At 41.2% G+C, this 26,004-nt stretch overlaps 2 protein-coding genes across 10 annotated transcripts in view; both read right to left on the reverse strand.

Moving 5' to 3' along the window:
- HACD4 (3-hydroxyacyl-CoA dehydratase 4) overlaps positions 1-20,564 on the reverse strand; it is a 28,795-nt gene extending 8,231 nt beyond the window's left edge. For 2 of the 9 annotated variants that reach the window (XR_008445333.1, XM_054031537.1), the window contains exons 1-8: positions 20,313-20,562; positions 13,566-13,728; positions 11,706-11,965; positions 9,503-9,606; positions 8,615-8,742; positions 5,347-5,459; positions 860-966; positions 26-157 (exon numbers count right to left, since the gene is read on the reverse strand). Coding sequence is in view for 8 of the 9 variants with exons in the window: in XM_054031537.1 (XP_053887512.1) it covers positions 26-157; positions 860-966; positions 5,347-5,459; positions 8,615-8,742; positions 9,503-9,606; positions 11,706-11,746 (625 nt within the window). In the remaining variant the exon portion in view is untranslated. Of the gene's footprint in view, positions 1-25; positions 158-859; positions 967-5,346; positions 5,460-8,614; positions 8,743-9,502; positions 9,607-11,705; positions 11,966-13,565; positions 13,729-15,403; positions 15,469-18,676; positions 18,965-20,312 lie in introns of those variants that run through there. The other 7 variants (XM_054031542.1, XM_054031541.1, XM_054031538.1 and 4 more) reach the window with 6 other exon arrangements.
- A 4,640-nt stretch (positions 20,565-25,204) lies between these two features.
- LOC128839793 (interferon kappa-like) lies at positions 25,205-25,768 on the reverse strand. Its single transcript, XM_054033069.1, has one exon. The coding sequence runs from the start codon at positions 25,766-25,768 to the stop codon at positions 25,205-25,207; it is 564 nt and encodes a 187-aa protein (XP_053889044.1).
- Between the last annotated feature and the right edge of the window lie 236 nt (positions 25,769-26,004).

Raw genomic sequence — 26,004 nt, forward strand, 5'->3', positions numbered from 1 at the left:
TGCTCACAAGTGATGAAAATCTTACCTACAAACAGCATTGCCAGGTACAGCTTTAGTATGTACGGGAAGTAGATCGATAAGGCAACTGGAAATGGTAGCTTGGTGGAGTATGTGCCGAAGGATTCAAAGTAAGGCAGTGATTCATAGATGGCAAATGCTGCAAAATAATGTTTTGATGTTTTTTAAAGCTGGAGTTATAGTAAAAGACTTAAGTGAAAGATCATCTCTAAGAAAACTACATTTAAGGGGCATGAAAAATGGGTCTTGGTCTACTGCCTTATCTTGTGAAATGTAATCTGTATGAAACAGCATACTTAGCAATGCATACATGGCTTTACTTTTAATTCATTTTCTTGGGACTGAAGTTGTAATCATTTTGATAACTAGGATTAGCAAATATTTACTTAGTCCTCATCTTGGCTGGGGTTTTCGGCTACAGGTATAGTGCGCACACCTAGTCTAGGCACAGTAAACTACTATAAGCCACAATGGTTTCATGCATAAGATGGTTTCAAGTAGGGGTCAGCTGCACCAGTGCATTTGCCAGCTTTGTCTGTGCTTTGCACTGGGTGCCTAGAATTAAGCTACACCAAGGACTGCAGAAAAGTGTCGGCATCCTAGGTTGATGTTCTGTGGCTTTCGTTGTGCTAACAAATTGTTAATTTTCCAGGAGAAAGGAACTGTCCTGTAGAAACCAAGAAAGAAACAGAGAAAGGGGAAAGTTAGATGAAAAAGTGTGTAGATAAGAGTAAAGAGGTTTAAACGTGTCTTATTTCTCAAAAACTCATCTAAATGATCAGACTCTGAGTGAGATTCAGAAAACAAGTAATTTGCCTCACGCCTACTCCCTCCCTCTTACCTTTAGCCAGAACTGACAGGGGATATACTGGAATCCATAGTGTGTAGTTCAGCCATGTCAAAGCTCCATAGTATGTTCCTGATACTGATAACATGCAGTAAGTGTATCTGGAATTTAAAAAAAAAAAAAAAAAAAAGACAGGGAACTTGTGTTTATTTTTCAAATTCAGATAAAATAGGAATGAATAAACATCTTACTCCTTAAAACAGCCATCTATACTGAGAAATCTGTGAATTCCAGATTCCTGTACACTAAGCGTTTGAGCCACTCAGATGGAATGCTGGACGTGTGTTAGAGAAAAATTGCACCTATTTTATTTAGTGTCAAACTCGCATTGGAACACAGAGACAACCAACTTGCTGAAGAGTTCTTTTATTTGTGACCCTGGTTTACGGGGTGGGGGGAAAGAGATGAAAACAACAATAATATGGTGCATTCTATGTTACACTTCTCATCATGAAGGTTCTTATGCAAAACCAGGTTCCAATGTGCTTTCATATTGGTTTGTCAGAAAATGGGCTTCAGATATGCATGTAACTTCAATGGGAGGCTCATACGTGTAACAGACACTAGAATATGGTCCTTAATATTTGATATAAAAACTATAAACATTATTGCTAAATTATTATTGAAGCAGGCTAGAAGTTGATTACTGCCATGGTTACAGATGGCACTACTGTTCAGTAAGAGGGCAGCCCCCCATCATGGGGCCCAGAAATGCACATTGGAATATTTCCCTTATCCTCACTGTGCAAAAAACTGAGGGTCAGACTTAGTAACTACACAACATGGGTGACATTCTAAAAAGTTTTGAGGTGGATATAGGGACCCAGGAGAACACCAAGGACCTAGCAGCCCTCTCAGAAAGGGCCCATCAATAAGTCTCCATATCCCAATTATGTGCACTCTTGAATCTTCAGATGATTTAGTAGGGGGTTAAAAAAAAAGCCCACAGAGCCCCTTGTGTGAAGAAATGCAGGCAGAACTCTTAAGAACATTTTGTTGCTTAGTCTGTGTCCCCATTCAGCATGTCTCACTCTCTCCCTATAGGGTCTGGGAGTAGGATTTGGCCATCTCAGGAAAGTAAAATGGAAAATGGCTTGTGTGTACTAACACAAGAATTCCAGAACACTGGTAGATTGTCAGCTAAGTGGAATTCCTGCTGCTTCATAATGGAGACTTCTTTCCTAGGGCTATGTGGCAATTAGCAATCTCCTCTGAAATTGAGCAGTCATAATGCATAATGGGAATCCAGAACGCTTAGCTGTTCTCTATGAGATTTGGTTTTTAGAGTCTCAAGGTGGTCTAGGGTTGTTTGAACTGAGTGACCCAGTAACTTTCTGAAGATTTGAGAGACTGGTTTGATCACATTTTTGGTCAGTTGAAAGGCCCTACACTTGCTGTAGATCTATACAAAAGTGTGTTTAAGCCACCATTAGCTGGGACTGTTTCTGGCAGATAACACAGCCCTAGGCAAGCTTCCTGGTGGCCCCAGTATTAACAACTGTTTGTGAAATCCTAGGTGGTACACCCGATGGAAAGGTTAATAGGTTAGGGGAAACTGTGTTGTACATTCTCCTCTCTTCCTTGATTTTTCACCAGCTTTTTTTTAAAAGCAAACTTGCAATATAATATAAAAAGCAGATAGTGCACTTGGTAATAAGCAAGAAAGATCAGATTTGTAGGGGTAGGCAGAATTCACCCGCCCTGTGTCATTAGCCCTAATGCTCAGAAAATTTCATATCTTTTAAGAATGTATCTAGAACTAGTTGTTAGGGTATGAAAGAAGAGCTTCCTTCTGGCTCTATACCACAAAAGCATCCCCTTTTACTAGTGTGATCTTCTCAACACCCTGCACACTGGATCTACCAGTGCTGGGACATAACGCTACTGTACCACACTGGAAGATCTGCCCCAAAATGTGGAACCACATATCTAAGCCTTGACAAAACAGAATTCTGTAATTTCAAATAATAATGCTTTCTCAGATGCTCAGCCATAATCAATAATTAAAGACAATATTAGTATTCCCTAGAGAGTGGAAAACATTGAAAATAATTTAAATTTGAGCTTTGCAGAGTTGTTGTTTTCCTGGGGTTTGTCTCTAGTGAAATTTCTGTTGGTATGTTTTCAAATTTAGTTAAAGGAAATTCTCTTAAGGAGCAGGTACTTCTCCTAAACAATACTTAATAATCTTTCCTTGAGGAATGATTATTATTAATTTATACTATATACTCGGAAACAGCTCTAGTCCTTGATCTTCAGTGCATAAGACAGACAGACAGACATTCCTGGTAACTCGGATAGTTATTATTGTTCTAGTGTTACACTGGGAGTGGTTTCCTGGACTTGCCCAGGTTGCTTAAGTCTTCTGTTCCTCAGGCATAAAAGTTACAATATATCCTAATATTTGTTTACTTTGCAATATAGGCAACTTTTTTGTTTTGGATTAAAATGTGCCCACTTGCTCTGCAATAGGCAAAGGAGGATGTGCAAGAAGCCCCTTCCTCTTATGCCCCTCTATATCAGTTTGAGTACAATTGCATTCCATTGTAACTCAGGGACTGCTCCATCTATACACCCCAAAACATTGAGGATGTTGTGGCCCAACATCCTTTACATACCAGCCCAACAAAGCTGGTTCGGTGCAGAGGAGAGAGACGGCTGCACTACCAGAATTCTGACACATCCCCCACAGGAAGTTGTGTCTCAAAGGCATAATAGAACATTTAATAAGTCCAACACAACCAAGCAGACAGGGCTAATTTATCCATTACTGATTATGGTTGTATGTGATGCAAATCAGATTGAGTCATTTTTTATATCAATCACACACACACACTAAAACAAAGGAAAGGGAACTAGAAAAAGATATGTTCTCCATCGATATGAAACATTTTACATTATCATTTGAACCATAGATTTATGCTGGAGACAGTACTATTATGTACGAGGTCTCATCCATGTACACATTCTATGGTTGCCATTATTTTGACCATAATAGTTGTCTTTAAGGATTACAGTTAATAATTACATATTGACAATTCTATGCTGGAGCTTTTCATTGCTGATGTTTTCTTCCTTTTTTGCTTTAGCTGAAGAGTGCATTTTCAGGGGGTTTTATTTTTACCTTTCAATCTTTAAAAATTTTAAAAAAAATGGGGGGAGAGGGGCATATGAATAATTAAAACAAATCCACCTAGAACCCAAACAAAAATCTTCTTGGTCCCATATACCATTCATTTTCCTTCTCCAGCTCTCTTCATACCATGCTACTTTCAGCTACCTCTCCAATGCTGACCCTGACATCAAGGTCATCTTAGTACAAATAATGGAATTAACAATGCTGCCAAGGTGAAATTCATCCCTTTGCAGAGGACTGGCACAAGGGCTATGCGCTGCTTAAGTGCCACTTAAGCCTACAGGTCTTCCTTGATTTAAGTAAAGAAACTGAAATCCACAGCCATTTAAGTGGCACTTAAGCAGCGCATAGTTCCTTGCACTGGCCTTCTGCACTGGGATGAGTTTTATGTCCAATGCAAAGGGTGGGATTGTAAGTGACTTAACACATTCCATTGAAAGTCACCTGTAACTTCATACTGTGTAAATCTTTCTTCTATTCCCATGCTCTTTGCCTACTGTGATTTCTCCCTGTGTCATTTATATGCTCTATCTAGCCTAAATTTTCAGGTCATGGGCAAGAACTAGAAATTTTCCACTTAATGCATAATAATCAAAATCTTAATGAATGGCCTGCAGTTATGAGTTACTGTACTACAAGTCTTGTGTTTAAGGCTGTTTATACTACAAGCTAGGGTGTGATTTTCCCCCCTGCTCACACACACACATATTTGCACTAGCTCTCATTGATCTGGCACGAGTATAAATAGTAGTGTATCCACAGTAGCATGGGCAGCAGCAACAGAGGCATGGCTGACCCACCTATAGTATAAACCTGCCTGAAACTGGTGGGTGCAGCTCTGCTGCTACCTGTGCTACAGTGGCTATGCTGCTGGTTCTACTCCCGCTAGCCCAGGGACAGCAACGGTGCGTATGTGTACATGAGCAAGGGAATCGCACCCTAGCTTGTATTGTAGATGTGGCCTAAATGAGCTGTAAAAAGGAGATACTGCTTTTATACATCAAAGCAAAGGTATTAGAGTGTTAGGGAACGCCCTTCCTTAAAAAATAGCTGTGCTGCTGTTCTAAATTGGTGTTAGAAAGGTCAAATCTTTTGAAATAGAAAACTTTAATGCAGTGGCTTACTCTTGTAAGAAGGCAATAGGTTTTCGTTTTGCCTAACTGATATACCAATTATTCTAGAAACCACAGTGTGCCTTATCAAATCCAAACATTTGCTTAAAATGTAAAACTATGATTCTGCTGAGGTCAAAATAACGAAAATCAGATGCCATGCACTGTATTTGGATAGTTCCATTTGACAGAAGTGCTTACTTTACTTTTAGGAGGTTACTTTGATTTCTTACCTGACCACATCCAGTAAATTCCAAAGGAAAAATAAAACGCACACAATATATTTCCCTTGAACTTCTTCTTGACTGGTGATGACAACAAATAAAATGATGATTCTCTCAGTTATCTGACGAGAAGAAAATAATTACAGTAATAATGACCTTCTACTTGTATGTATGGTTTGTGTATCTCTGATTTCTGCATCACTTCAGCAACAAGGATGCCATGACACTAGTGTATATTACACTAAGTCCAATATCCCCTTACTTTCCTTCAGTTTAGGTCCCCAGGCTGCATTCATGTCTTTAGCAGTACCAAAAAAATCCTGAAGGCCTGTGTAATCCTTCCAAAAGACTGACGTTAATCCACTCTGGATTATACTTGCATTGAAAGTGTTTGAAATATAGGGACAAATTCTCAGCTGGGGTAAACCAAGATAGCTACACTGACATCATACCAGCTGAGCAACTGACCCACACAATCTGTTCTCTTAACTCTTATAGATTTAAATTTAATGGGCAAAGTATCTACCCACTATGAAATGAACACTGCGTAACTAGAATATAATGAAATTGTCTGTACAGCACTTTTTCTATATCTTATTTACCAGTTCCTGTGTGGAACTCTGGGCACAGACTATAATTTTAACAAACAACAAAACTCTTCCACATCTGTCAGATAAAGCAAAATGTTCACACAGCAGCTTATTCTTCAAATTCACGCGAGGACACATTTCCTATTGCCAGCTCCTAGTCACCTAGAAACAGAACACAGCCCTCCCTGATGGATCCAGTTCCTCATCTTGAAAATCTTTAAAGTATGCCACAAATTTTAATCTTTGCTCTCTGGCCGTTTCTTCCCCTTCAGATGTTAACACTGGAAGTAAATTCTTGAGGGGAGTGAATCAAACTCCAGTCTCAGCCAGTGAGCAAAGCTTAAAGGGATTGACAGAGCAGCCTTCAGAAATTATTAAACTAAAAAGCTGCCAGCAATAACCCTGCTTAAGTCAATGGGGTTCCTCACAGGTTCTCAGGGATCTGTCAACAGAGAGCAATTTACCTTAGTAAATTGGGAAAGAAGTAGGGTGGGTTTTTTTTTGGTTTGGTTGGGTTTTTTTTGGTTTAAAGAAAAAAACCTGTTTCTTTGTGTGTAAATGGGGGTTTGCATGTAGCTTCTTGTTCTTGCTCTTACAATCCCTAATTGACTATGGTAAAGTATTTGCCTTGATACTCTTAAAAAAAAAAAATTCCACTAGAAACCATGTCTTTTCATGTCCTTAAAAAGGGAGAAGGAAGCACATGCAGTCATTTCACAAAACGTAAACAGCATGGTTTCATTTTTCATTCGTCCTCATTCAGTACATGAAGATCAAAGTGGAATTTCCTTTCTCTCACGGCTACCCCATCACAGCATCCACTCAGTTCTGTACACGACTCATGTTTCCACAGTATAATTTGACCATTTTAAGAGTGAGCAAGACAGCAATAGATCAAATTCATTTAGGACAAAATAGATTGTACAGGGAGGGATTGTGCACATTGTAGAGCCACAATGTTCATCCTTCAAATCTCTCCTTAAAATTCACCCCGGCTGTACTGTCTACATAACAATGCCCCATGGCCAGGCTACCAATGTGCTATGATCACTGCTTGTTACACTTATCATAATCATATTAACTGTTACCTTGTGCTCCCCCATCCATCTGTTATATACACTTGTCTTTCATCTTATACGGTAAGCGCTTTGGCACAGCGACCATGTCTGTGTACATGAACAGTGCCTTGGCGGAGGCCTCTAAGTGTATGTCCTTAGGTGCAGAGTTAGCTTGGGTAATCAGTGCCCAGTCTTAGCCTAACTCAGGTATGAGTGGTCACACTACACAGCCACACTCCGGTTACTGCATCCTCACCGGTGCTGCACTCACCCAGGAGTGGTGCTAGGACTTCTGGCAACATATCCCATGGTTCTTTGTGATCCACTCTGATTCTTTCAGAGTCAATTGTGGAGTAATTTGTCTGTCCTTCTGGGCACATGAGGGAAATTATGGGAAGGCATTGAAGGACTGAATCAACACTTGAGTGATTTAGCCTGTATCTTTGCTGCAAAGTGGGCAGATTACCAGCTTGAGTGAAAGCAGAACCCAGGTTGTAACCCATACCCCCAACTGTGCCAGCTTGCCTGGGTTGAAAATAACCAAGTGAGGTTTTTTTTTTCCCCACCCATTTCTTTGTATGGACAGGAGGAAGGAGTCTGGACTACTCTGCAGTGAAGACACAACTTAAGTGCAACTATAATACAAATAATACCAACTCATATCCTCAATCCTCCTATCCTGCTCAATATTCACCTGTTAAGGAATAGGAGGTGTAGCATTCTTGTTCTCTGCTTTGGAGTTAACTTAAACTTGAGAGTTTTTGGTCTTCCTCTCTAGGAACTGTAAGACCAAGAGAGTTCCTAGGAGAACGTAACAAAGTTCTCTTGTTCTCTGCTAGAGCACATAGTTCCTGTCTGTTCTTTCTTTACTCCCACAACAAAAGGTATGCACTTAAATCCCTATAAAATGTCACAATGCCTGGAGCCTTTTGTAAATTGATTATATCATGTCTGGATTGTGCTAACTTTGACCTTTAATCAAAGAATAGAACTGCTCTTTTCTTTCTGCCAAGCCATAGCCTTTCCTCTCTCCCTTCCTGCTCCTCTCTAAAAGAGATCCTCTCCCTCAATGAGCACCCGCAAACCGCAACAAGCCTGTTGAACTGCTGGGAAGGGTTTCTCAGCCACCACTTTGCATTCCAGTTGCCGTTCCTCCTCACATGTGGTTGGGCATGTGGTGCCTCCCCATTGCTTATTCCTGCCTTAGGAAACTGGTTAGGAACTGGCAGCTGAGGGAAGTGGGGAGAATTCAACCCCTCAGGATTAGCTAGTCTCCTACTGACTATAAACACTGCTCCAGAAAGCACACTCAGTTGCCCATGGAGGGAATCTTCCCTTCGTTCTCCTCTACTGGTCACCCAGTAGGTTACATTGTGTTTTTATTTTGCTCTTTTCCATTATACATTTAGGGATTCTGATACTCAACATGCTGGTCTGGTGATGAGCATACACTTAACTGTAGGGAAGGGGCAAGGAAGTGAGTTTGAGTTGCTGGAAGTTACCCCAGTATAATTCCTAATGTATTCTGTCCTGCAAGTATCTCCTGGGCACCAACTGCATCTCAGGTTAAATCTGTATGTCAAATCAGAAAGAGCCAGGGATTCTTTGGTACAGTATAACTTGACTTACCTGTAAAAACCTTGGGAGAAAACGGTTTTCTTCAATGCCAACTAGGATGTGCAGGAGCTCTAATATGGACAACGACTGACAAAGGCGCATTACAAGTCCTATAGAATAGAAGGTATCGGCCAAAGAATCTACAACCGCAGGGGAGAAGAAAACAGTGCCATTAGTTAAATCTCTGAACCCTTTCCATGCCAAGCCTCAGATATGACTACCGAGGCGTCAAAAAGTAAAGTTCACATGCCACCGACCTTTTGAAACAAACAGAAGCCACAGAAAGGATGTCTGGAGAGTAGTATACATAGTGGGGAAGCTAAGGAGGGCATGGAATAGTCTACATCTGACATACCTTTTTTAGTTAAGTGGCTGTAATGAACACTGAATAAATCTGTGCAGGACCTGGATATTTGGTTTCAGAAACATTCCTCTGCAATAGAGGACGGTTTGATGTTTCATAAAATATCTGCTACCTGGACTTTATAGTTTGTGTAAACCATTGTCCTTTGTATTCCCACCATCTGTCATTTATTTTTAACTCTGCAGTCAGTCATTTTCTATTATATCCCAGAACTTCAGTCAACATAGGGCCAAATCTAGCTCTGATCTTCCAACATATTACAGTAAGTCCGATCAAATACGGTGGAATATTAATGATTCTTAGCAGAAAAAAAAGCATAGCAGCAAGAACTATAAAGATAGTGCGGATGTATTGGTATTGTTTTGTTCAACCAATCCAATGCTCATCTGCATCGAACGATGCCGTATTCCATCAATTTATGAAATTATAACTTGACATAGTAACAAAGAAAGTCCTACAAAGTTGTTTGTTATGTCCAGTTTAAGGATTTTAAAGTAAAAATGATAAAAGCAATGTAAAATGAATAAGAGTCTTACCTTTCCCAAATGACAAGAACCTGATGATCATATTTGTAAATATCCAGGAATGTCCACAGAATTGGATTAAATAGTAGAGGAAGAGATAAGTGTTCATTGTACAGCTGTAAAGGCAGAAACAGTAAAGTAAATAAGCAAAACCAAAATGCATTACTTTGTATGATGTTACAATTTGTGCCAGTGTCCCAAAGCAAATTATACCCCCCACTCAGAATATGTCTACCACTGCCAGGAAAAGGAGCTGAAACTTTAAATAAGTGTGTCTATGTCAATAGCCAGAAAATCATGCTTCTTCCTTGTGGACTTACATAAATCAATCTAAGGTGCTTTTAAAGCTGCCATCACTTCTGTATCTGAGTGCCTTACAATCTTTCATGTATTTATCCTCACAGTACCCTAGTGAGGTCGGGAAATTCTTTGATTCCCATTTTACATGGGGGGAATTGAGAGATTAAGGCTCTGTCTACACTGCAGCTGTGCTGCAGCTGCGCCGCTGTAAGGTCTCCCGTGTAGCCTCTCTCTGCCGGCGGGAGAGAGCTTTCCTGCTGGCATAATTAAACCACCCCCAGGAGTGGCAGTAGTTCTGTTGGCGGGAGAGCATCTCCCACAGACATAGCACTGTCCACACTTTTTTCAGTGAAACTTGTATTTTCCCTCACACCTTTGACCAACAAAAGTTTTATCAGCAAAAGTGCGAGTGTAGGCCTAGCCTTGATATTTACCTAAGGTGTCACACAGTCCATGGTAGAGCAGGGTCTTAAAGTAGGTCTCCCCCATCCTAAGCTAGTGCATTAACTACTGGGCCATCCATTATCTGGCATGGTGAAAAATGTATTCATGTCCTCCAGGCTTGATTATTGCAACTCATATCTAGGAATTAACCCTCACAGCCTGAATAAAGCTCCAACTGGTATACAATGAATCGGCCCAACAGGCCAACATGAAAATATCATTCCAATGTCCTGCGCTCCGTGCTATTTGCCCACTGACTACAGAATCCAACTCAGGCTCTCCCTCCTGATATACATGGGATTGGCCCTGGTTGCCTGGAAGATCTCTTCTCCAATCGAAGATCTCTTCTCCAGGCAACCAGGGCCTTCCACAACGGTTATGTGTTACTGAAAGCATGTAAATGTCAACCAACAGTGGGAGTTTTGTGAGCGTGGGAGACCAAACTCTCACAGGAGCTGGACCTAGACTGTGGAATTTGCTCCTGCAAGGTTTAAGGATGACCCAGACACTGAATGATCTAAATCAGAATTAAATGCAAACTCATCTCTTTGACATGACTTTCCCTTTGTTATGTATTAGAGAGGAAGACAAGACATTACAACCAATCAAACTATTTTCTACAAGCCAGGAAGGAAGGAAATTGATGTTATTTCTATTTTCCAGTACTCTGAGGTGCTCCAGTGTTATGACAATGGGGGCTATAACACATACATTCATACAAACGCCTTATGGAAAAGTCCTATACAGTTTAATAGAAATGATGCCAACAGGGATGTATAGATATCGCTCTAAAAACCTACAGATTTAATAGTGGCTGACGTATTCTCTGTTGTGCAGCTTACTGCACTAAGAAAAAAAAAATCCCTAAAAAGGGAAAAATAATAAGTTACAACAGAAAATGAACATTGCTCTGTCAAGTACCATTAATAACCAGTAACTGGATCTGTAGATTAAAACAATAGGAAAAGTATGAACAAGTTGTTAGATATTTTGAGAGGTTCTGGTAAGATCCTCCATTACTTAGTCACAATCACCAGAGTTTAATGATATAAACACAGTGCAAAGCCCAGGTACTATCCTTTATAATTCATATATTCTCTCTCTGATATGTACAATTTGTAGCATTTGTCTCCTTGTCCTCAATATAGTTTGAAACTATTCCAAGAATTTTGGGGTATTCCTCTGAATCTTTCATCAGCCAAATAGCTGGATAATGTTGGCTGCAAATCCTGTGTACTCTTAAACCACTTATGTGAGAACAAATGGTAACCAAGAGGATGTTTATAAATATTATGTGCCAGTGTTCTCCAATGTTTGGCCAATATACTTGTCATTTTGTTTTAAAACTCATCCTGATGAGCAGTGTAAGTGTGTTAGGGACTATGTTGTAACTGGCATCAATACATAATGTTAGTCACTAACTGCAGCACCCAAAATTAAGAGCTTAAAATTATTTAAATGAAGGGTTGACCTGGAGGATGGCATTCCACACGGTCTTATGAGGGACCACATTGGACTCTGGGGCTTTCATATACCAGGCTGACAGTGGCTAAGAACATTGTTTAAGTAGCACATTTAGGCTGTTAGTTGGGAGTACTTTTCTTCATTCCACATGGACTTCTGGCACTAAACAAGAAGTGTCTTTGAGGAGCTCCAAGAGGAATCTTATCCAGCCCTCTTCACCCATGGAAGGTCCCTACCATGCAGGGCCTTTGAGGGAAGAGGGGAAAGCTGTTGAAGAAAGAGGATTTAAATGTAATGAAAAATAATAAAGTAGAAAGTTTAATTGTTTTGCTACAATATTTCCTATATGTGAGTTGCAGCATCTTTTATGTCTGAGGAGCAAAAGAAATGTTCTGAGAGGGAACCTATTACACAGGTCTGATGCAAAACTCCACTGTCATCGGTTTCCACTTAAGGGGTCAATGTCAAAGGTGGTTGGCTTTAATTAGATTTCCTGCTTTTTGGGGTCACAGCAGGAATCCATCCACATTTACATTGGATTGCCTGATCCTGCAGCATTCCTAGAGATAGAGCACGGCCTACTGGATAAAGCACAGGATGGGATGTCTAGAGATAGCTGTTCTATTCCCACATCTGTCACACAGACTCACTGTGCCTTTGTTTCACCATCTGTAAAATGGGGATGACATACTTCTCAGGGGTGATCTAAGAAAACATCCCTTAATATTGTCAAGTGCTTTTAAAATCCTCAGATGAAAGGTTCTATAGGAATATTATGCATTTCAAAACCCTGCCTGTTTTGAGAATTGAATGGAGAGACAGAGTGATATGCATCACTGCAAACAAATCCAGCCACCTGAGTTTATTATGGACAGTGCTTTAGTTGTAATTTTTATAAAGTTATAATTATTAACTTGCCCAAATACATTGAAACCTCTATGATGCTGTGACCCAGTGGTGGATCCCAACATGTTCAGAAGAACTTTGCTTTTTCTTGCACACCCACAGGTCTGGAAAAGTGAGAGACCGCATTAGATATTGGATCTCTGTTTTCCCTCAGCATGATAACTTGCTAGACGGGGGTGTCCTATTTCTTCCTAAAATATACAGGCAGATAGCATATACCTGCTTATGCTTTAGTTGTCCAGCCGAGAATATGAGATTGTAACAGCATTATAGTTTTAGTTTGAAAAGTCAGATTTTTTCAGGAATAGGATGATTACAGAACTACATATTACTACTACTCTTATTATTTAATAGGATTGTGTTTCTGTGGGGACTGTCACCATTAATACCTGGGTGTCTGCATTTGACAGTGGGCTTGTAAACCTCCACCATACCCTCTTAAGGCTTCTCTCTGTTATGATACTAAATAGTACATCCAAACGACAGAGATCATGACAACCTGGGTAGGGGTGGTGTGGGCACAGACTGCGGCCAGGGTCACTTCCTCCTCCCAACGGAGGAATCTCCCAGAATAGCTTAAAGAGCTAAACAGTACCCCCTGTTAGTACCTATACAGTTCCACACAGCCCCCAGGGGAACACTTGCTACTTAATGAAATAGACACTGATGAACCAATAGCTCATGGAAACTGAAGAACGAGGGGTTTTTAAAAAAATAAAAAATGAGAAGCTGGTAGAAAACCCCCTCTGCTGCCCTGGTTTCCTTTGTCATAGTGGTCTGAGCTCCTAGTTTAACACTCCCCCTTCTCCCCCCCTCCCCCAAGCTTTACAGCTCAGGATGGGGGGGGAGGGAGGGAAAAAGGACAAAACTGAAAACCAGCACGAAAAACATGTTTCCTCCTGCACGCATATCCCTCCCCCGCTTCTCTGCAGTTGCGTGAGTTGAATAGCTTGTTTTTTACCTTTGCTCAAGAGTTACTAGATGGTGCAGAGATGGGTCGCTCCTGTGTCTGTCTCTCTCCTTCTCTGGTCACAGCTGCAACAGCAGTTTTCTAGGAGGTTACCCCTCCTCCTTTCTCCCCCCAGCGTCACTGAAAGCAGCACTACAGCGAAGGAGACACTTTCCTAGTAAAAAGGAAGGAACCACTAACTCAAGGGATCCTCGTTCATTTTATCATTCTTCTACAGGCACTAGCTCAGGCATGTTTCTTGCCTTATTACAAATAGTTCCTCTGGACTCAGTTCCACTAGTTTTTGTGGTTAGTCAGAAGGGATAGTTTCAAAGGCCAGTTGAGAATAAGCATGCAAAATTAAATGCACATTATTCTGGCGAAGACAGAAGCCAGTTAAACAAGTAACCATAAATAGAAGAGAACATGATGGTATTTCATTTTCAGCAGACTCAAAGTGACTCCAAAGCAAATAAATATGCTACATAATGCTGTTTCTATTATTTTGCTGGAAATGGAGACTGCACTTTTTATGCCTATAGTTTGGAAATGTGCAGATGTTTGGTCAGATGCGATCCTGTATATACAAGATTTGCTGGGTGCGTGTGATTTATTTGATCCAGATGTTTGCATTTTAAATAATTTAGAATATATTAAATAACTTGACATGACAAAATATATCAAAGTAGCATTGTCAGTAGCAAGAATACACATAATGAGACACAGGACAAAGCAATCTACACGGTCACGGATGGAGTACATTAAGGGAATGAATGTGTGTCCCATTAGACTATATTACTTATCACTTTAGAGGCCATCCAGACGCATTGCAGAAGTTATGCTACCTATATTTCATTGTTTGATATAATTTAATCTGTAGCTTATTACAATGCTTTACCCCATATTTTTGTAACGTTTTAGCTGATTTATCCACTTATAAATATTGCAAAATTAGAGCCAGATAACCAAGAGGTAACAGGAGTGTTTGGGGCATGGAAATACTCGCAATTGTAGAAAGATTGTAAAGACTGGAACTGAGGAGATAAATCAGAGGGGAAACGTGATCAAAATATACAAAATAATTAATGGTCTACAGACGGTAAGGAAGGAACGTCTGTTCCCCTGCCTCATAGTACAAGAGCAAGAGGATATTCAGTGACATTGTGACTCAAAATGTGGGGGAAGAGCACAGCTACTCCCTTGCCATTGCCCATAGAGTAGATAATGAGGAAGTGAAGGGTGGACAGTGGGAGGAACCGTGGCTCATTTCTCCCATCCCCAGTGAGAGTAGCTGGCTGGCTGCACAGCAAAGAGTGAGCTGGTGGATAAAAAGGGGTGAAGTAACTTAACTGCTCCCCACGGCAGGAGAGGAATTGTGACTCATTCTTTTGGCTGCTCCTGGAGCCATGCAGCTGTGCATTCTCCCTCACTCAGGGAAAGTTATAAGGTTACAGTAGCCCAGGGACAGGCAAACTTTTTAGCCTGAGGGCCACATCGGGTTTCCAAAATTGTATGGCGGGCCGGTTAGTGGAGGCTGTGCCTCCACAAACAGCTAGGCGTGGCCTGACCCCACCCCCATCCGACCCCTCCTGCTTCTTGCCCCCTGATGCCCCCCCCCCCCGGGACTCCTGCCCCATCCAACCCCCCTGTTCCCTGTCCCATGACTGCCCCCCGCCACCTCCATCCAACCCCTCCTCATTCCTGACTGCCCCCAGGGCCCTCTGCTCCCATTCAACCCCCCTCTTCCCTGCCTCTGACCACCCCAACCCCTATCCATACTCATGCCCCCTGACCACCACCCCAAACTTCCCTGCCCTCTATCCAATCCCCCCTGCTCTCCGCCCCCTTACCGCACTGCCTGGAGCACCGATGGCTGGTGGCGCTACAGCCACACCGCCCGGCTGGAGCCAGCCACGCTACTGCGCAGCACAGAGCACCAGGTCAGGCCAGACTCTGCAGCTGCACTGCCCCAGGAGCTTGCAGCCCCGCTGCCCAGAGCATTGCGCCAGCCGCAGAGCAAGCAGAGGCTGCAAGGGAGGGGGAACAGTAGGGGAGGAGCTGGGGGCTAGCCTCCCGGGCCAGGAGCTCAGGGGCCAGGCAGGAGGGTCCTGCGGGCTGTAGTTTGTCCACCTCTGGTCTAGCCCAAAAGGAAGAGACATGGAGCTCTATGTTGTGGTTTTTAATGCACTGTGCACAAACAATAACCACATCCCTAAAGTCTAAGAGCTGTGAGCAAAGTAGTTGTTTAAAAATAAACTCTTTCCAAACTTTTATTTGACAAGTACTTTTGAATCTTAAATACCTTCTATTTGGGGGCCTTCTTCTTTGAATCTTTGTGAGAGTAATTATTTCAACCAGACATTGTACTAAGAAAGATAAAATTGTCATAGAGGAACAGGTAATAGTAAAAGTTAATTGGAATATTTAAAAGGTTTCTTTTTCTCTGGTCTTCTCTGCTTCTGCAGAGAGGTTATGTGAGTTTTGTGGCTTGGTGTCTGGAATCTAAAAACATGGTTATCATAAGTCAGGGCAAAACAAATTACTATGGGCCAGATTGCGAGTCTCATACGTAGTGAGCAGTTACATGAATAGTTCCACTTGATTTCTGTGGAACTACTTGTCTGAGTAATTGCTTACCAGTGTGGGCAAGGCTCACAGTCTAGCCCTAAACATTAAGAGCCCAGTCTGGCAAGGTGCTAAGTGCCACTCGCCAAGTCCTATGCGCCTTCAACTCTCATTGACTTCTGACCAGGGCAGGGAGACTCTCACCACTTTCCAGGATCTGGCCCTAAATTAAAATATTCACCATCTTAAAGCAAACTTTTTGATTCTTTATGCTGGGCTGAAAGGTGCTAATAGCTGTCATAGAGGGAATCTTGGATCCAAAGACAATTATAGACCTCATTAAAGCCAATGGATGTGCCAACTGCTCTCTTGCAGGCTCAATAGAAGTTGCAAAAAAAAAAAAAAAAAAAAAAAAAAAAAAGGGGGGGGGGGGGGCGCGTTACTGCCCCAGGAAATACTCTATATTTCAGGTCAGAGCTAAACCATGTGGACTGAGCTGTTTCCCTGGTTGCAAAAGCAGGGGCTACGCTATTGGTTTGTGTGCTATGTTTGAGGCAGAGGAAAGCCAGGAGAAGAAGTGAGAGTGACTGTGAGAAGAAGCAGAGAGATAGAGCTTCTACAGCAAAGAGCTCACTAAAGCAGCAATTGTGAGGATTTCTGAGCAAAGGAACTGCCTTCTGCTGTTTCTACTGTGTTCATTTTTTTGTAAATAAAAAAAAGTTACACTGAGAACATCCCTAACTCATAATCAATTTCTTATCCTAATGGAAACAACCCTGCAAACCTAAGAACAGGAGTACTTGTGGCACCTTAGAGACTAACAAATTTATTAGAGCATAAGCTTTCGTGGACTACAGCCCAAAAAGTTTAAGATATTCCAAATAATAAATAATAATAATAAAATCTGCAAAAGAGCCAGTGGGATTTTTGTCCAGATAAGGAGTTCAGGGCTGTACCCAGTGGTGGAGATGGCTAAATGGAAAACATTGCATGTTAGGAAAGCGAATAATACAAAACAAGGTGTAAGGTATTATTTTTACAGTGAACCACTGGAAATTATTTTAGGTATTTTTAGCAGTTGAGGAAACATTTTTGTTTTATAAAAATAAAGTTTTCCAGATATTTCCTATCAAGGAAGACAAACCTAGCCACCTGGGTGAAAGGGGTAACACTTACGTCTAGAAATGTGTGTTTATTCATGTCCACGTGAAATAAAAAGACTATCAGAAGAGAAGTGTTTCAGAGTAGCAGCCGTGTTAGTCTGTATCCGCAAAAAGAACAGGAGTACTTGTGGCACCTTAGAAACTAACAATTTTATTTGCGCATAAGCTTTTGTGGGCTACAGCCCACTTCATCGGATGCATAGAATGGAACATATAGTAAGGAGATATATATATATACACACACACACACATACAGAGAACATGAAAAGGTGGGAGTTGCCCTACCAACTCTAAGAGGCTAATTAATTAAAAGAAAAAGCTTTTGTAGTGATAATCAAGATAGCCCGTTACAGACAGTTTGACAAGAGGTGTGAGGATACTTAACATGGGGAAATAGATTCAATGTGTGTAATGGCTCAGCCATTCCCAGTCTCTAGTCAAGCCTAAGTTGATGGTGTCTAATTTGCATATTAATTCAAGTTCAGCAGTTTCTCCTTGGAGTCTGTTTTTGAAGCTTTTCTGTTGCAAAATTGCCACCTTTCTGTCTGTTACTAAGTGGCCAGAGAGGTTGAAGTGTTCTACTGGTTTTTGAATGTTAGGATTCCTGATGTCAGATTTGTGTCCATTTATTCTTTTGCGTAGAGACTGTCCGGTTTGGCCAATGTACATGGCAGAGGGGCACTGCTGGCACATATCACACTGGCAGATGAACGAGCCCCTGAGAAGAGAAGTGGTGGCTGATGGAAGAGTCCTTGACTGTACAGCTCAGGTGGAGCAGAGCTGCCAGAAAGCTAGAGGAAGTTCAGGGGACTTGAAGCCAGTGAAGAGATTCTGGGAGCTAAATTCCCCAAAGGAATGATCTGGAGAAAACTCTCTGAGAGGAACCTCATGGAGTTAACCTTAACTACCCTCTCCTGTAGCTCTTTTTATGTGAGGAGGGGATTTGATCTATACATTGCACTTCGGTACTCACCCTCTGACACATAAATGCAAACACGGTTTTGGATTTGGGCAATAAATTTGGGGAAACTTTATCACCTCAGACCATAGGATATTAATCACGAACTTAACACCATACAGTCAAGTACTCCTACCATAGAATAAAAGCTCATTTTTTCAATAATGGATCTTAATCCATTTATAAAAATCAGAGCTGCACAGAAGTAACTTGAGTTTATGATGTAGTAAAGAAATGCTATCATTGTTTATATTGCTGTTTAAGAAGCTGAATCGAATATAAATTTCTACAGTTCATTTTAAAATCAATTAATGGGAAAATGTCAATTTGTTTGTCTAAAAAATGGAGCTTTTTTTACAAAAAAAATTCCAATGTCTAGCAGAGGACCCTTTAAATAATATCCTTTAATTATTTTATTTTAATTCATTAACTCTTACCAGGGCTCTTTTGCTTCCCAGCTGATGCCTAGAAAAGTCTTTTTCAGCACAGCAAACCTTCTTTGAATGTGTGCATGATGCTGCAACAGGATGCATTCTCATCACTAAGGCAATGGTGTAAATTCTATGATGGAGCAGCAAAAGTTTAAGATATTCCAAATAATAAATAATAATAATAAAATCTGCAAAAGAGCCAGTGGGATTTTTGTCCAGATAAGGAGTTCAGGGCTGTACCCAATGGTGGAGATGGCTAAATGGAAAACATTGCATGTTAGGAAAGCGAATAATACAAAACAAGGTGTAAGGTATTATTTTTACAGTGAACCACTGGAAATTATTTTAGGTATTTTTAGCAGTTGAGGAAACATTTTTGTTTTATAAAAATAAAGTTTTCCAGATATTTCCTATCAAGGAAGACAAACTATAAACAGACAGTATTCCAGCTATAGTCCAAAGGAAACTACTCAGCCTCTGGCCTGCCAAGATAAGAAACCTTAGGACTACAGCTGATAGTAAGAGCAAAAGCAAACGACTCAGAAGCAAGACTGGATTTTCTTAAGTAATTGGAAGTATGAAGAAAACATTTCTGAATAAAAAAAACAACAACAACAACAAAAAAACACTTTTAACAAAGACAGAGGATAAGAGGAAGGTGAATTTAATGACCCTGATAATGAAAATATATGGCCTGATTTTTCAGGTGCTGCGTGTTTACCATATCCTGTGGCTCTTTTAATAGGAGAGGGTGATCTGGTCCATAGATTGCATTTTGATTCTCACCATCTGACGCATAAATGCAAAAACTATGCTCCATTCATTGTTTAGGCATGTGGATGTTTTGAATAAATTGCCCCTGAAACATTATCCTCTCCCACCACAGGATATTTATCAACCAAGTGAACCAACCACCTCACCGACTTCAGTGGTAACTACAAGTGCTCAGCCCTTCTGGAACTCAAACCTTTATTGTGTTAGAGGACTGAGGTTGCTAATTATTTGGCCAATTACAGTGTTAAATCCAGTAGGAACAGGTTTTTTTGTTTGTTTGTAAAATGGTTCCATCTCCCACTCTGCTCATGTGGAAATATCCCATAGTAAATAGCCACCCCCCCCCCAAAAGAGAGAGATCTTAAAAATAAACTTTCCAAATCTTACCCAATAACCCACTACCTCCTTTTATTGCCCTTATTCAAGCAACCACTAATATCTTCCAATCAGAAAAGGGAGGGAGGAGGGGAGGAACAACACCTTTTCAACCTGAAGTTAGGACTCAAAAATCCGTATTTAGGAAAGGAGCCTGAATTTTCAGAACTGCTGAGTACCTACAAATATAAATCATGTCAGTAGGAATGGAGCATATTCCACACCCCTAAAAATTCAGGTTACTTTTGTTTATTAAGTTTTACGTTTAAATACAGATCTAGGAGCCTAACTTTAGGCACTCATGTTTTAAGCATATCAGCCTGAGCACACAAATTAGCCTTGCAGCACAGCCCGAAGGTCAATGCATTCAGGTTCCAGCCAACTAAGGCACGAATTGAATTCTACATAGGCTTTGCAGTCCCCTCTGCAAGAACCCCTTGCTGCAGTCCCCTCTCCTCCCCCCCGCAATTAAACCCGGAGGTTCTTAGCTCACATGTCTGATGATCTCTGCTATCACAGTAACACGTACGAAGAAGAAAGGTGATCTCTGAGCTCTTGAAGACCCACTCCCTTTATAGTCTTAAATTGCACCCGGAAACAAAGTAAAATCCAGCATGCAGCGTTTTGGGGAAGGAAATCCAGCGTCCACATGTGTACAGCGTTAATGCTTAGTGGGGAGCTTTCCTCACAGCCCCAGCGCGGAACTAACCTACAAAACCGTGCCTAGAAGATTTGGTCTTAAATGGACACATCCTTTCATCCCGCCCCCAACCCCCAGAGGCTTTTCAAGGGCCAATAAACATTCTTCTTTAGAGCTCTGGTTCGCATACAAGCAGCAACGTGATTACACCCCGGTACAGTGTATGGTCATTTTGGTTGTATTATGTCGACATTCAAAAACCAATTGGGCACCTCTATTTCCAGCGACATTAAGGAGGTCTTGCTTTTAGAGAGCTTCCGGGATTTGGAGGCATTTTACCGTCAGCATTATTTCTGGATTATTGCTTTTTGTCATTTTCTGCCATATCTTTTTCATGATTATTATTAGTTCGTCTTGGCTGTCTCTGGCCGATCCAGAATTGGAAGGTATTTGTCTTGTCTCTCTTGCATTGGGTCTGTGAGCACCCAGCGTTCCTCCAGCAGCCCCTTTGGGTTTTGTTTGGCTTTAGCACCAGGCTTTCGCTCTGAAACTTGTCTTACTCAGGGGCAATGCACCCAGGAGACTTCCTCGTCGCAGCTATGACTAGTTCAGTTAAACCAGCGGGTGCCCTAATGTAGAAGAGTTTCCTGCATCCGGACGTGTTCGTACCAAGATATCTTGCTGTCAGCAGGGTTAGCTGAATTAGCTGTAGAAATCCGCACCAGAAATGGTGACCGCCCCCATTGGGGTATTTTGAGGAGGTTATCAGAATACTTAACCTCCTAAGAAGGTTTCAAAACGCTGGATTCTTTTTAACCAGCTGGACCTACGCGATGTAAATTCAAGTTCCTAGAGCAAACCGAGGAATGACGGGAGTTCCCAGACTTCCCCCTTTCATTATTCCTTTGATCACTGTTACTCTCTCATGCCGCCCTCTCCGTGCACCAAGCAAGGCTCTTGCGCCTTTCCTGCAATTACGCCTTTCCCCCACCAGGGGCGGATGTGCCCATTGTGCCCCCCGAAGAGAGGGCCGCTGGCTTAGGGGCTAGAGCCACCAGAGGGAGGGGCAGAGGCAGAGGCACAGCGCACTGCCCCAGGGGCCAGGTGAGGAGAACCGGGATATGAGGCCGCACAGAGCGGGGCACACGCACTGGGGCTCAGACGGGCTAGTGGGGGAAGACTAGGCTGGGGCACAGGAGCTAGCAGGGGGCTGGAACAATGTGTATCGTGGGGGGCTGAGAGCCATTGAACCAAACTGTAAACCCTGTGTACCACAGAAATCACTTCAAGCCAGTGGGTGCTGCAGCAACCCCGCACCCCTAGTTCCAGCACCTCTGGGAACTAGTGGGGTGACAACATTGGGCTGAATGGGAGTGAGGGGTGCAGGGCCATATGGGGACAGGGGCGTTGGGGGTGTAGGGACACATGAGGCGAGGGGCAGATGTGCCTGACCAAATGGGAGAGGCTAGGGGTCAGGCAGGGTCTGCATGAGGGAGGCTCCCCAACAATCCCCCCCCCCAAAAAAAACCTGTTCCAGACTTCTCTCACCACATTCAACAAAACCCCAGGTTCACTCCCAAGTACTTTCCCAACAATTACTTCCTCTTCTCTCAGCTTCTCCAACACCTTGGACTCCCCCCAAGCCTTTGCACTGCTTCTCTGGGGTGCCAGAAATTTCTCTCTCACACATACATACACACAGTCTCCCCCCGCCCCCCACATCTATGAGGAAATTGCTGACTCCTTATTGGGGTGAAAGTTAATCTAGGGCAGTGGTTCTCAAACTTTTGTACTAGTGACCCCTTGCAAGCCACTGAGTGTGACCTTCCCTTATAAATTAAAAACACTTTTAAAATATATTTAACACTATTATAAATGCTGGAGGCAAAGTGGGGTTTGGGCTGGAGGCTGACACCTCACGACCCCCAGTTTGAGAACCCCTGATCTAGGGAACCGTTGAAGTCTTATGGCACCCGCTATCGGTGCGCCCAAGCTGCGAATGCTTATGCCTGTAAGTAGTTCTGTTATTGTCAACGGGGTAACTCAGGTGTGTAAGGTTAGTCACAGGCATAAGGGTTTGCAGGATTGTACCTAAAATTTAGAGATGGCACATGATGGCACAACAGGCTAAATTCTAAAACTCTTGGTCTCGTCTGCACAGGGAAATTGACTGGAATAGGTAAAGCGAAAAAAATTTCCTCCTATTCCCCTGCAATTCTTACTGTTTTAAAGGCACTGAACGATTTTACTGTGGCATTTTAGCTATAATCTCACTTTGCCCTCTAGTGCCCAATGTAGCAGTATTTTCTGCATTGCAAAATATACCTTTGATTGAAATAGATTTCCATACATTTGTAGTCAGCAATGCTGCGGCGATTACATTGCAAGGTGCAAAAAATAAGAGCGGTTGAGTAGGAACTGAAAAGAGAAGCTTAATGAGCTGAGAGTTTATGGGATGATTAGAGGACCCTGTGCTAACATCCTGTCACTTCTCACCAGCAAAGAAGGGTTGGATTAGATTGAGGCTTGAATGGGGCATACTCGGAACAACCTCAGAGCTTTATAACATGATATTCATGATGTCCTAGATAACACTTCGATCTGAGGGCTCAGTCCTGCAGTCCTATGAATTCCTATTCATTTCAAAAGCAATTTTGCCTGCTTAAGCATTACAAAATCAAGCTCCTGTACTAAGAACATGCACAGCAGGATGCTGGGAAGTACTGCGCTGTGCAGTCCTGATCAACATGTGTCATTAAAGATCCTAGGAGTCTTTTCCTGAGACTAGGTGTGTTAATGGACAAATTAATTTTGAAGTAATTCTTTTCAGCTTTCCTGAATCTCCCCCAGGTTCAGTTGGATATTTACTGTATTCTTCACTTCCTTTCTTAAACTGTTGTGTAGTTTTACCATATGCTCTTTACTAATTACTGTGAGTTCTAACATTTAACATTTTATGTAACTTGTATTTCAATAAAATTTGCCATTTAGATTTCAACATAGTATGTTGCAGCAGCATGCTAGTGTATCAGAAGCAGGAAGTGAAACTGACAAACTGCATTTTCATAGTATAGGCTTCAAAAAGTGCACAAAGCAGCCAAATAATAGAAATAACCATACATTTGTGTTTAAACATCCTTGCAGTTGTAATATTTAAGTGTGGTGTTAGTAACATGAGCAAAGAAAGTTAATTTTATAAACCATATTATTTTGACTAGTGTCTCATTCAAAAGAGGGTGGGTTCAGTCTTAACTTTATTCCTTCAATCTTTCTTTTTTTGTTGTCCCAGATCCTCATTCCTTCTGTACTTGATTGCGTTTGTGATGTTTCTGTTTCAGATCTGCTGTCCTTGGACTGTAGTCTTTTTAGCTGATTCTTGATTTTTTTGCTTTTATCCACAACTGGATATCAGGGAGGAAAGTTAGTAGGTGCATCCTGCAAAGAGATCTGTGCCACCTATACTGTCTTAATGGCTGTGGAATATCATTGTCATCATTGATCTTTTATCAGATTGAATTTTACCATTACAACTTTGCATCCTGGTTTCTTGAACTGCTGAAGATGTGCTTTCCCCTGAATAACACACATCAGATTACTAGGGGAAAACTATGAGCTGAAGCTGAATTCAATTATCAATGAATATTTACACAAGGGTAAATTCTAGACCCATGTAAGTCAATGGCAGATTTGTCACTGAGTTCAACAGAGGCTAGGATTTCACCCCTAGTAAGTTTAACATTTTGAGGAACTCATTTACTTTGTAATTATTATGTTCAGGACCATGTGGCTTTTGTGTAAAATATGTAGGAATACCAAGGGCTAACTCTTCCCACTGGTTGCACTTCCAAACAAAGGGTAAGGGACAGAAAATTTTAAGTAGTAATAAAATAGTGTGAGTAGTGGTGTATGTGATTTCAGCAGCCAGCTTGAAGACACACACAGAGCATTAAGAGGTGTAGTTAGCTAACATGACCCTAAGATGTGTCTACACAGGGGAAAATAAGACAGGGAATACATTTAAAACATAATAGGTATTCTGGAATAGCTCCCTGTATGGACACACATATGCTGGAATAAGAGTGTCTGCATGGGGAGCTATTGCAGAATAGTTTATCCTGCAATAGCTGCTCTGGTCAATTTCCCTCTGTAGACAAACCCTTAGAGGATAACTTGAACTGCTTGAACAAAGCAAACATTGGAATTAACCAGACACCGTATCAGATATGCTATTTCCAGTAATGTATCTTGAAAGAGTGATGAATTATTTTAAACAAAAACATAATTTAAAAAATATATAGCAGAAAAATACCATTATTTTATTTTTAACCCAGATAATTGATTTACATGATTTCTGAAAAGGTCATGGCTTGATGGTTCCTTCAGAATTAAGAGATCTTGTGTAGGCAGGTGAAATGGGAACCAAAATAAGTAGCACACTTTTCTCAGAAGGGAACACTATAGCAATAATGTTCATTGCCATAAAATTACCACTGTCCTATGCAGTCATACTTATTGAAAATTATGTGGGTTATTTTGTGGTCAGTGTGCAATTATTTGTTTAATAAAGAAAGTGTTATTGTTTATAAACAAAATATTACTTTGCAATAATTTAAATGCAACAATACATAATTGACAACATATAAATAGTAAGAGAAAACCAGTGAAATTTAACTAGAAGCATTTTCACAATGTAGGTAGATAATTTTTTTTTCTGATTCCAATTCTCAGATCAAAATGTTTATACCTTAGTTTCTAAGCCTTCCTATAACTTTGTCAATAAACTGAAGACATCTCCTCATTTCCAGGCGGATGATCTCCCAGGAACACAGGCTGTATTGTTTGTCTTTTAAAAAATTATCTATCTTTTGGAAGTACTTTTTCAGTTTCAGTCTAATGATTTCTTCACTTCTTGAGAAGGGTTGTTTTTTCTCCATCTTCTCTGTCAAACATGCCTCCAGATGCTCAATTTGCTGATTAAGTCCATTCTGGAATCTTTCAAGAGATCTTCCATCCCAGGCAGCTAAGGTTAGGTTTTTGGTAAAGATATAGAAGATCAGTTGCAGGATCTCCTGGATTTCCACCTTGGCATTTTCTTTCTGTCTGAGCTTTAGAAACTGCTCAGGGAACTTGAAGTGAATTTTTTCACTTTGACATTGCTCAGGAAATTGTTGACCCATTTTGTTCAGAAGGTGTAAATTGCCCTGGATCACTTTGTTGTGCAGGAGGGGAAGAATATTACAATCCAGAGTTGAGATTTTGGTGGTGCACAGCAGCACCAGACTAATTTGCAGCAAACAAAAAATGGTCATGATAATGATGATGTCTTATACTTCTCGACTGAGTATAAATCCAGACAGACACACTGGAATGTTTTGAAGGTCTTTTGTAGATGCCTGCATTTTTCTTGCATAGCTATAAACCTAATTATTCTGTAGGAGAAGTTTTCTTTCATCACTTTTGGTTTTCAAGGATTTTCCCCTGTGTTTTTGAAACTTACCACTTTCACTTTCTGCTTAATGACTTCATTGTCTTGTATCACTTTCCT

The sequence above is a fragment of the Malaclemys terrapin genome, chromosome 6, assembly GCF_027887155.1.
Source record: "Malaclemys terrapin pileata isolate rMalTer1 chromosome 6, rMalTer1.hap1, whole genome shotgun sequence".
In the NCBI taxonomy this organism is placed as follows: Eukaryota; Metazoa; Chordata; order Testudines; family Emydidae; genus Malaclemys; species Malaclemys terrapin.